Source organism: Oncorhynchus clarkii, chromosome 32 (assembly GCF_045791955.1).
Source record: "Oncorhynchus clarkii lewisi isolate Uvic-CL-2024 chromosome 32, UVic_Ocla_1.0, whole genome shotgun sequence".
NCBI lineage: Eukaryota > Metazoa > Chordata > Actinopteri > Salmoniformes > Salmonidae > Oncorhynchus > Oncorhynchus clarkii.
In genome coordinates, this window is record NC_092178.1 from 22,273,364 (window position 1) to 22,285,630 (window position 12,267).

Here is a 12,267-nt window from a genome sequence, read left to right on the forward strand (position 1 = left end):
GAGGGCCTTGTCGGGCGTCTGAATTAAATCCTTCCCGTCTGACTCGTTAAAGAAGAAGTGTTCCTCCAGTACGAGGTGAGTAATCTCTGTCCTGATATCTAGAAGCTCTTTTCAGTCATAAGACACATTATGTACAAAATAAGTTACAAATAACGCAAAAAAACACACACAATAGCACAATTGGTTACCGGATCGTAGCCATCTCCTTCGGCGCCATCCGGGGGGATTTAGTCCTCAGCTACCTATACTCCTTTCAGGTACACGTACCCAAGTGCACAAGCATTCACACACACTCGCTCTATTTCTCCCATCTCTTTCTCTCTCTCTCTCTCTCTCTCTCTCTCTCTCTCTCTCTCTCTCTCTCACTGAGATAGTAGACTGTAAGACGAAAGCCATGGCTGGCTGTCCATACAGTATTGCCACAGACAGTGACATGCTCGATTGTGTGTGTGAAGGACTCCATCTCCTTATCTCTTATGTAAAAGCAGGAACAATTCTGAATGTGTCATTGAGTTGGACATTCAGAGCACGTGCCAATCAGTGTCACGCAAGCTTGTCCTTTTGTGTGTGTGTGTGTGTGTGTGTTAGATGTTCCGAGCTGTGTCACACAAACCTCTTGGTGTGGTTTCCCAGGCATCGTTTGCTGTCACGGTCACCGGTGGGCGGGTGGCTGCCCCCGTCATGCCAAATCTGTCAAGAAGTAATCAGGAAGGAGATTTCACCAGTCTCACCTTTACAGGTTAGACATGCTCTACAGGACATGGACTATACCACTCAGAGCCTTTTCACTGGAGGAAACAGAGAAGTCTCTGAGATGAGAATGTCTAGGTGGCCATTTATTCAACAGACAGTTGCTGTGTATGCAACCAAGGTGTTCGAAATGAGAAAAAATGGTCCCCATAGGCAAACTCTTTTTGGTTACAGGTAGAACCCTTTTGGTTCTACCTGGAACCAAAAGGGTTCTACCTGGAACCCAAAATGGTTCTTTAAAGGGACAGCCGAAGAAATCTTTTAGGTTCTTGATAGCACCTTTTTCTTTAAGAGTGTAGCTCTGCCTGCCTGCTGAGGGATATCTGAATCTCAGATCAGGCTTTGTATAGCAGCTAGAACAGATGTTGTGGTCTAACCCCAGCTAGAGCTCATCCCCTCACTCTGACAGCACAGCCTGAGTACTTCAGGACCAGTGGAGTGCACCTGACACACACATGTTCCCTGGGCCCTGCCTGCAGACACCTGTCTTCTGTCTCCAAGAAAGGTTTAGAGTTTGGACGAGAGGTAGAAAGATCTTCCTGCTACCACACTACTTCATGTAGACAAGGTCATTACAGAAGGAATCTATTGAACACAGAGGCTGACAGTCACATGGGGTTTAGCAGTTTCTTGTTCTGAAGGATACAATGGCCAAATGGGAGGGGGGAGGTTAGAATCTCTCTGCCCTCCAACTCCTCTCTCAAGTTCATATTCAAATTGGCATGAAAGGGACAAATCCAAAACCACCTCTCCCTTTCTCTCTCTCAATTCAATTCAAATTATTATTGGCATGGGAAACATGTTTACATTGCCAAAGCAAGTGAAATAGATAGAAAAGTAAACAGTAAACATTACACTCACAAAGGTTACAAGGGAATAGAGACAATTAAAATGTCATATTATATCTATAAACTGTGTTGTAACAATGTGCAAATAGTTAAAGTACAAAATGGGGAAGAAATAAACTGAAATATGGGGTTATATTTACAATGGTGTTTGTTCTTCACTTGTTGCCCTTTTATTATGGCAACAGTTCACAAATCTGTGGAATTTAAACCAATAGATATGGAAGTTTATCAAAATCTGATTTATTTTTGAATTCTTTGTGGGTCTGTTTAATCTGAGGGAAATACAGTGCATTTGGAAAGTATTCAGGCCCCTTTCACTTTTCCATATTTTGTTGTAACAGCCTTTTTCTAAAATTGATTAAATTATTTAAAAACATTTTTTAAGGCGCATGACAACCCGCTTGGAGTTTTCCAAAAGCCACCTAAAGGACTCGGACCATGAGAAACCACATTCTCTGATCTGATAAAACCAAGATTTGGCCTGAATGCCGAGCGTCACGTCTGGAGGAAACCTGGCAACATCACTACGGTGAAGTAAGGTGGTGGCAGCATCAAGCTGTTGGGATGTTTTTCAGCAGCAGGGACTGAGAGACTAGTCAGGATCGAGGGAAAGATGTACGGAGCAAAGTACAGAGATCCTTGTTGAAAACCTGCACCAGAGCGCTCAGGACCTCGGACTGGGGCAACAGTTCACCTTCCAACAGGACAACGACCCTAAGCATACAGTCAAGACAACGCAAGAGTGGCTTTGGAACAAGTCTCTGAATGTCCTTGAGTGGCTCAGCCAGAGCCCGGACTTGGCAATTTCCCAATCGAACATCTCAGAGACATGAAAATAGCTGTGCAGCGACACTCCCCATCCAACCTGACAGAGCTAGTTTGGAGAGAAGAATGGGAGAAACTGCCAAAATATAGGTGTGCCATGCTTGTAGCGTCATACCCAAGACGAATCGAGGCTGTAATCGCTGCCAAAGGTGCTTCAACAACGTACTAAGTAAAGTGTCTGAATACTAATGTAAATGTGATATTTCTGTTTTTTATTTTTAATACATTTGCAAAGACATGTTTTTTTTCTTTGTCATTATGGGGTTTTGTTTGTGGATTGATGATAAAAAAAACAACATTTTATTCAATTTTAGAATAACGCTGTAACATAAGTCAAGGGGTCTGACTACTTTCCCAAATGCACTGTATGTGTCTCTAATATGGTCATACATTTAGCAGGAGGTTAGGAAGTGCAGCTCAGTTTCCACCTCATTTTGTGGGCAGTGAGCACATAGCCTGTCTTCTCTTGAGAGTCGGGTCTGCCTCTCTCAATAGTAAGGCCATGCTCACTGAGTCTGTACATAGTCAAAGCTTTCCTTAAGTTTAGGTCAGTCACAGTGGTCAGGTATTCTGCCACTCTATACTCTCTGTTTAGGGCCAAATAGCATTCTAGTTTGCTCCGTTTGTTCATTCTTTCCAATGTGTCAATTCTTTATCTTATTGTTTTCTCATGATTTGGTGGGATCTCTCTCTCTCGCTCGCTCTCTCAGATGGTTAATAAATGACCTCCACCACCACCGTCTCTATTTGCATATCTGTTTTCAGCAAATTCATTGTGAATTTATCTACCACATCTCAGGTAATTATGTTAGAATATGACAATTGGAAGAAAATTGTATGACAAGAATGGACAAATACTGTCAGTGTAAGCAAGGAGTTATGAGCCATGCTGACGAAACAGATTGTTCACCGATTTTAACAGTGAACAGTTGAACAGATTGCTCTAACATTATGCAAAGGAACCTACCTATTCGGTCACATAGACCTTTGTCAGGCATCACATGTTGACCCCCCAGACAATACCTCTGTTTACGTTGTTGTTTGTTGTTTACGTGAATCTCCAGGGGTTGGCCTTAACCCCTTTAAATCCTCTTTGGGGTGCTTTAAATCCTCTCTGTGTGTGTGTGTGTGCGTGTGCGTGTGCGTGCGTGCGTGCTTGCGTGCGTGCAGGCTAAAAGCAGGGTGCTTTGGTCGCTTTGTTCCCCCAATCTAGGAAGCGCTCTAAACCAATGGAGCAGAAGACAATGGGACCATTGGTTGGGCTGAGGGTCCGTAGTCACACAAACACTTGCGCATGCACATACACACTTATGCACATGCATGTACACACACACAGGTCCTGGGATTCCGCCTGAGTGAACTCATTTCAGGGTTGATTTGCCTTGACGGATATGAGCTGTTTGGATTAGTGTTCAGTCTCTTTGTTCCTGATTGGGAAGGGGTCACAACAACCCTCACACACACAATACACCCATCCACCCCCCATACACACATATATACACACACACACACACACACACACACACCTTAAATAACAGATGCCCCAATTGCTTTTCACACCGCAAATTATAATTTTCACGCCATTGCTGCTGCACATATCTGTGTCATGCTGCTCATATCTATGCATTTCCTAGTGCAGTGGTATTACCAGACTTCTGAAGAAAAGGGCTAAGTAGGCTCTTTCTGCTTCCTTAGATACAATACCTCAATCTATAAGCCTGTGTGCAACCTGTTTTTTATGTGTCTATATACACAGACACTCTGGAGAAATAAATGGGTCAAGTCTCAGTATAATACAGTCAAGTCTCTCAGACTTTGTCTTAGTGCTCCAAGTCATTAATGCTGTCATTGGTCTTATGATCTTAATATATGAACAAGTCACCGTCTTGATAGTGAATGTGTTTGTGCCATGTTTTAATGTGCAGGATATGATGGTCTGTGATGGTCTGATGGTCTCACTCAGTTTATATTCTCCTCAAGGTACAAGGTAAAAATCTGTCGTTCTGCCCCTGAGCAAGGCTCTCTTCCCCGGGCGCCTAAGACGCCGTCCGCACCTCTCTGATTCAGAGAGGTTGGGTTACATGTGGAAGACACACTTCAGTTGAATGCATTCAGTTGTACAACTGACTAGGTATCCCCCTTTCCCTTCCCTCTTCCTCTAAATGCTTGAATTGATTTCTGGAGTGTGTGAAACAATAGTCAATAGTTAATTACATTAGGTGAGGTGTCGCGCTGCTCTTTTTGTTGTTCTCCCTCATTGTCTCTCTGTTCCTGTTCTTTAACCACAATGCATCCCTTTGATAACATTTGCATATTTAAATTGGATCAGCTCAACTGGGCTGGCCTCTCCCGCCAGATTGGTCGAGTCTCCCTCCCGCCCTCTACCCCTCCCCCTTCCCGCTCAAGCTGTTACGTTACTGCTAAACGCTCAAGTGGCACTCTGGGAATTCTGTGTAGCCAGGCCATGCTTTCTGCAAGACTAAAACAAAACAGAGAATAAGAAAGTAAGGCCATAATGTTCCGTAGTATTGGCTTAGGCCATCATAGCACAAAGCCAATGAAGCTATACGACAGTTCATGTCTATTGTCTATGTGGAACTGAAACAGTTCACGAGGCAGCAATAGTCTTCTCCATGTTCCTATCCCTGTGTAATATCTGGGTACATGTTTTCACAATCACATGTCACTCCAATTCACCGGACAAAACTGTAATCTAACATTTCCTGTTTTGATGACGCTCCTTTAATGGAAGATTTAATGACTCTCCGTGTGTGTGTGCGCGCATAGCATTGAGCTGTGTATAGTAGGTTCGACTGCATGGTGGTCTTTGTTGTATGGTGTTATAGGATGATGTTCAACCCATTGTGACAACAATTACAGAATGTAGCTGATAGGATAACAGAATTAAACAATGGATGTAATGTGCTGTGTTCTACTGAATTTGCATTAGTTATATGGTACAATGGTAGGCTATGTACACTTCCATTCAAAAGTTTGGGGTCACTTAGAAATGTCCTTGTTTTTGAAAGAAAAGCACATTTTTTGTCCATTAAAATAACACCAAATTGATCAGAAATACAGTGTAGACATTGTTAATGTTGTAAATGACTATAGTACCTGGAAACTGATTTTGTTCTACTTAGGCGTACAGAGGCCCTGTCATGACGTGGCCCTTTCTGGGTATAGATCGTGGCTTCCCCCCCCCCTCTCTCTCTCACCCTCTCCTACATCCAGGTTCTGTTATCTCAGGTCATAAATTCCTGGTGGAGACTCTCTCCCCCTGGTCACGCAGTATGGAGAGAGAGCGTTTCACATTAGAACAAAAGACCTTCTACTACATCACAGAATTTGAGAACTGAACAATATCCATATTTTGGATATTGTTTAACCGGTCGGTGGAGAAGCCAGCTACGACCTGATCCGTTTTGTTTCATGTTTGTGACCTCATGAAATAAAATACAGCCACATTACCCTAACTCCGTTTATACAGGTTCCTCAGTTATGAGATTTGCATCTAATTATTGTATAAAATGAATGAGTAAAGATGAAACTATTTGTGAAATGATGTGATGTTAAACCTTTAATGTGAGAGAATTGTATTCCCTTTAAAGTTTAACTAAGTCATTGGCCCGCCCCCGTGAGCACAGATATGATTTGGCGTCATAGAACAGCCCTTTCCTATTGTTACGAATAAAAGTCTTTCCCGCTCTCTCACAGTCCACACCTACTTCCCTTTGTCCACCAAGCCATCATATCGGCTTAGCCCACTAGGGAATCTTCCCTATCCTTGTAACCAATATCTACTGTTTGTTTGTTTATGCAGTTCTGTGATTATTTAGTTAGTTAGTAAATAAAGGATTAAGCCAATTGGTGTGTGAATGATTTATAGCAAAAGCTGGGTTTGTGCAGATAACGTTTGACGTTTGGATAGAGACTGACGTGAGTTAAAGAAACATTAATTAATAGAAGACCAATTGATCACATATTAAAATATCTGAAGAGATATATTCGGAAAATTATAACTTTGTAATCTGAAGATTTTCCATGGTGCCCTGACATCCTAGTTAAATACATTTACATGATTAGTTTAATCACATAATAATAATTACAGAGAATTGATTTGATAAAATAACAGTCTTCACTTTTAATGATTCCAAAGACACGACAGCCCATTATCAGCAACCATCACTCCTGTGTTCCAATGGCATGTTGTGTTAGCTAATCCAAGTCTATCATTTTTAAAGGCTAATTGATCATTAGAAAACCCTTTTGCAATTATGTTAGCACAGCTGAATACTGTTTCTCGCATGGAATAACCTTCATTTCTCAGAACAAGAATAAGAACAAGAACAAGAATAGACTGACGAGTTTCAGAAGAAAGTTCTTTGCCTGCAATCGAACCCACAAATGCTGATGCTCCAGATACTCAACTGGTCTAAAGAAGGACAGTTATTTTGCTTCTTTTAATCAGGACAACAGTTTTCAGCTGTGCTAACATAATTGTAAAATGGTTTTCTAATGATCAATTAGCCTTTTAAAATGCTAAACTTGGATTAGCTAACACAACGTGCCATTGGAACACAGGAGTGATGGTTGCTGATAATGGGCCTCTGTACACCTAAGTAGATATTCCATAGAAAATAAGCTGTTTCCAGGTACTATAGTCATTTACAACATTAACAATGTCTAAACTGTATTTCTGATCAATTTGATGTCATTTAAATGGACAAAAAAATTGCTTTTCTTTCAAAATCAAGGACATCAAGTGACCCCAAACTTTTGACCGGTAGTGTATATTTTCTCTAATTCTGTGTGTGTTTGTGTGTGTGTGTGTGTGTGTGTGTCTGTGTGTGTGTAGCTCTGTGATGAGTGCATGTGGTGTTGTGCTGAAAGTCATTACGCCCAACTCTCCTTAGATATCTTCCCATTACACAGCACTATCTTTCAAATGCTGATTCTCTCCATCCCTCTTTCGCTCTCCCCTCACACCTCTACCCTCTTTAATGTCTCCCTCTCTCCCTGCCCTCTGTGTCATTCTTCCCTCACCTTCTTTTTCGCTGCCTTTATCTATTCTCACTCTCCATCTCTCTCTCTCTCTCTCTCTCTCTCTCTCTCTCTCTCTCTCTCTCTCTCTCTCTCAAGTGCTTAGCTGTTAATGTATTTGTTGAGACTGCAGAGGCGGCCAGTGTTAGTGATGGCCATGCCACAGGGAGTCTGGTATCGTCTCAGTCTGTCTCTGTCTCTGTGCCCAGCTCTGTTTGTGAGTTTTAAATGAGAGCGGCTGAATCTGTAATCCACCCAGCTGATTCTTTCTAATCAGGGTTGTGCACAAAACCCTTTAAACCTCTGGTAAGCCCTCTCTGTCTTCCTCCCACTCTCTCTCCCTATTTTTTGTCTCGCTCTCTCTCTCGCTCTCTCTCTCCCCCTCTCTCTTTGCGCTGCTGTCCGGCTTTAGACTGTCGTTGGCTTGAGAGAGTGAGGCCAGAAGTTCAACTAGGTGTTAGGATGGGGGGTGAGGAGGGGTGAGGAGACTGTTGGAAGTGCCTGCAGAGGAGGGGAGGATAAGAGGACAACTTCTTCGTTTCTAACTAAATAAAATAACCAATGTCATCATTCAGACAGCTGTCTGTTGTCATTAATCCCACAAAGCTTGACACAGTATGTGTCTGTGTGTGTGAAGCAGCACTGCACGCATTTGTTTGTCCGTGCATGTGTCTGTGTGTTCGTAAGAAGCAGTGCTTAGGGAGCAGAGCTGGTGAATAGAGTCCTTCTGGCTCTGGCTTGGCTAATTTGTTGAGCGGCGTGGGCTTCCTGGTTACAGCTAGCAGGGGGTGAGATCTCCCTTTATTAACCTAATGGCTGTGAAACTACCACATCGGTTGGTAGGCTGGGGAGGAGGAGGGGTGAGGAGGGGGGAGAGGGAATGGGGAGCAGAGGAGTAGGGTGCAGGGGTTGTGGTCAAGGACATTGGGGGAGGGAGGGTTGTCTTGAGCCACTTGGCCAAAGAGGGTGTGGATGACTGGGACCATCTATATAGAGGCTATACATACAAATAATGAATGGGTAAATCTGATAAAAGAAAAGGTTTTCTATTTTGTATTTGTATTTGTATTTGTATTTGCCAATGCAGCAGCTACTCTTCCTGGGATCCTGCAAAACGAAGGCAGTTATACAATTTTAAAAACATTACAATACATTCAGTACAGAATTATCAACACACTAGTGTGTGCCCTCAGGCCCCTATTCTACTAACACATATCTACAACACAAAATCCATGTGTACTGTACGCCTCCCATAGTCTGTGTTGGTCTTGAGACTGTGTTTTCCTGTCTATTCTAACATATTTATTGTTCAAATTTAGCTGTAGTTTTAGATCATGAAGTACAAACATTATGATGATGTTAGATATGTTTTCCTGTCTTTATGTGAGCTGCATTATGGGTAGAATGAGTGACAATTACAGTATGTCTGTTATATTGTCAGATTAATTTATCAGCCTCCTCCTATAGGGAGTCACATTTATAGCCTGGTTTCATTGAGTGTGTGTGTGTGTGTCTGTGTGTGTGTGTGTGTGTACAGATCGTAGGATCTGAATTTGATCACTCCTTTGTTGCTTGGAATTTGCAAACTTGTAGTGTACTTGATTTTTAAAAAGGCTTTTAAAGTTTGTAATTTACACTTAGAAATTTCAGATTGATTTTCCCTAACGAAATATGTACCCACCCCTACAAAAATAATTCACATTCACTGTTGCTGCAGGATTATATTCCTGTTGAAGCGAACTAGCTCAAATTAAGATCCTACTTCTGTATGTGCGTGTACGTGTGTGTATGTGCACTGCAGGATGTTGGGTCTCTGGCTTGAATATCATACAAGGTCAAACCCAGCTGACATCAATAATTCATTGTTTTATTTTACTATGACTCATTCAGATGCTCTTTATCCTCCCTCTGTACTGTTTTCAGAGTTCTATCCCCTTACCTCCCTCCCTCTTTCACACACACACACACACACACACACACACACACACACACACACACACACACACACCCCTCTCCCCACCCTCTGTCCAGCTGCCTGCCTCCACTGATGGGAGCATAGAGCACCAACTAAAAAAATAAGGGTATGAAAGTATGATCAAGACAGCGAGAGGGAAGAGCCACAGAGTGAGAGGGAGGGCAAGTTCGATGGAAAGCAAGAGGGGGAGGGCAAGTGAGTGAGCGAGTGATAGAGCGCGAGAGAGAGAGAGAGAGAGAGAAGGAGGTAGAGAGAGGGAGGTGCTGCATCAGCTCGGCACACACAGGACGCAGTAACATCAGCAGCCTCGTCTTAGAGGTCTATTGTTCCCTGTTTTCATTACGGACAGACCTCGTTGTCCCTCGCTGACCTAGCCACCACAGAGAGAGAGAGAGAGGAGGAGAACCCTTCATTCACCCAGGATTACTTCTTCTTAGAGGAACGGACGGAACAACCCTCGTGTGAGAAAGGGACAAAAGCAAAGGGAGCAGAGTACACTTCTCCGCTGTGTCTGCCCGCCTCCTCAGCGTGTTTTTCTGTCTCCGTTGTGTTGCCTTCTCATCTCTTTTTCTATTTGGTTTTCTGTTATTGTGTGGATACTATCCACACGGTCCCCCTGCAAGAGCCATGGGGTTGCCCGGTGGAGTGAAGGGGATGCTGGGTGTGTGGAGGGAGTTACTTCCCTCTCACTGGAGACTGGTGCTGATCCTCTTCTGGATCTCTGGAGCCACAGAGGCACAAACTGCAGCCGACACCAAACCAACTGTCTACGTCTGGCAAACAGGTAATGCTGCTACTACTGCTGTGCTGTTCATTCATTCGGTCACCATGCTGAAAATAGAGGGAGTGTCGAGAAAGATATCATCCTCTGTTACGAGATGTACAGTGCAGCAGACTTCTCTCTCTCTCTTTCTTTCTCTCTCTCTCTGTCTGTCTGTCTTACTCTTGAGGGGAAGACTGGAATCTCTTCATGAAATATTGATTTGAAGATGTTTGTTGATGTTGCTGAGTGGTGGTGATTGTTTATCGTGGAAGGGCTTGAGAGTGTTACTGTATGTTGTACTATATAACTGTACCTACCTGAACCTGTTCAATCTGCTTGTCTGAGTCCCAAATAGCCCTGATCAAAAGTGGTGCACTAAGCCTTGTACTTTTGTTGTTTTCTTATTGCTTTTGCTTACTGCTTGCTTTTGCTTACTGCTGATACAGTTTAGACTCTGACCATCGAATCAAGAGCATTTGAGAAGAATTGGGCATGTTTTTAGAATGAAAAGAAACAAAGGTACTACTCCCTCAAGCCGGATTCACACCTGCTGTTTGCAGAATAGAGAGACAATAAAACAGGCTGCATGTGTCAGAGGGTTAAGGCACTGGAGATCCTTTTGCGACATCGTGGTATGTGAACATATTTACTGCAGTCCCTGAGGTGAATCCCCAGCCCGCTCTGGCTGTTGCTGAGGGGAGGAGGAGGAGAGGACTGGAGATTGTGGGACTGTGCTTTTCCCCATTCACTCCCATTCACAAGGCTCACAGTGGCAGCTGGTACTGCTCCAACCGCTACAAACCGCTGTTGGACACATTTATCACAATCTGACACATGCAGTTGACGAGTTGCATTACCGGTGGGGTGGTGGATGCTGACGCTGTGTGCATAGGTTCCCTTATGAACATGTGTTTGAACTATGAACCTGCATGTTGCAAACGAGTGAGCTGCACGTTAGAATGATGTTGATGACCAATACATATTCATACATTTTTATTATGCTACATATGAGCAGTTGTATAATTGCAGAAACATAATTTATTGTCTCTGTGTTATAAGGTACATTATATATACAAAAGTAAGTGGACACGCCTTCAAATTAGTGGATTCGGCTATTTCAGCCACACTCGTTGCTGACGGGTGTAAAAAGTCGAGCACACAGCCAAGCAATCTCCATAGACAAACATTGGCAGTAGAAAGAGTGACTTTCAACATGCCACCTTTCCAACAAGTCAGTTCATCAAATGTCTGCCCTGCTAGAGCTGCCCCTGTCAACTATAAGTGATGTTATTGTGGAATAGAAACGTCTAGGAGCAACAACAGCTTAGCCGCGAAGTAGTTGGCCACACAAGCTCACAAAATGGGTGCTGAAGCATGTAGCACGTAAAAATGGCCTATCCTCGGTTGCAACACTCAATACCCAGTTCCAAACTGCCTCTGGAAGCAACGTCAGCACAATAACTGTTCGTCGACAGCTTAATGAAATGGGTTTCCATGGCCGAACAGCCACACACAAAGCTAAGATCACCATGCGCAATGCCAAGTGTCGGCTGGAGTGGTGTAAACCTCGCTGCCATTGGACTCTGGAGCAGTGGAAACGCGTTCTCTGGAGTGATGAGTCACGTTTCACCGTCTGGCAGTCCGACGGACGAATCTGTCCCAATGCATAGTGCCAACTGTACAGTTTGGTGGAGGAGGAATAATGATCTGGGGCTATATTTCATGGTTCCCCTTAGTTCCAGTGAAAATAAATCTTAACACTACAGCATACAATGACATTCTTGACGATTCTGTGCTTCCAACTTTGTGGCAACAGTTTGGGGAAGGCCCTTTCCTATTTCAGCATGACAATGCCCCTGTGCACGAAGCGAGGTCCATACAGAAATTATTTGTTGAGATCGGTGTGTAAGAACTTGACTAGCCTACACAGAGCCCTGACCTCAACCTCATCAAACACCTTTGGGATGAATTGGAATGTCGACTGCAAGCCAGGCCTAATCGCCCAACATCAGTGCCCGACCTCACTAATGCTTTGTGACTGAATGGAAGCAAAGGGGGAAGGG

The 12,267-nt window shown here is 43.4% G+C and overlaps 1 protein-coding gene across 1 annotated transcript in view; it reads left to right on the plus strand.

Annotated features, from left to right (window-relative positions):
* Positions 1-9,828: 9,828 nt before the first annotated feature.
* Positions 9,829-12,267, plus strand: part of LOC139391862 (thrombospondin type-1 domain-containing protein 7A-like) — a 184,233-nt gene continuing 181,794 nt past the window's right edge. The window contains exon 1 of the mRNA XM_071139466.1: positions 9,829-10,225. Coding sequence (XP_070995567.1) covers positions 10,069-10,225 — 157 coding nt within the window. The 5' untranslated portion in view covers positions 9,829-10,068. The remainder of the gene's footprint in view (positions 10,226-12,267) is intronic.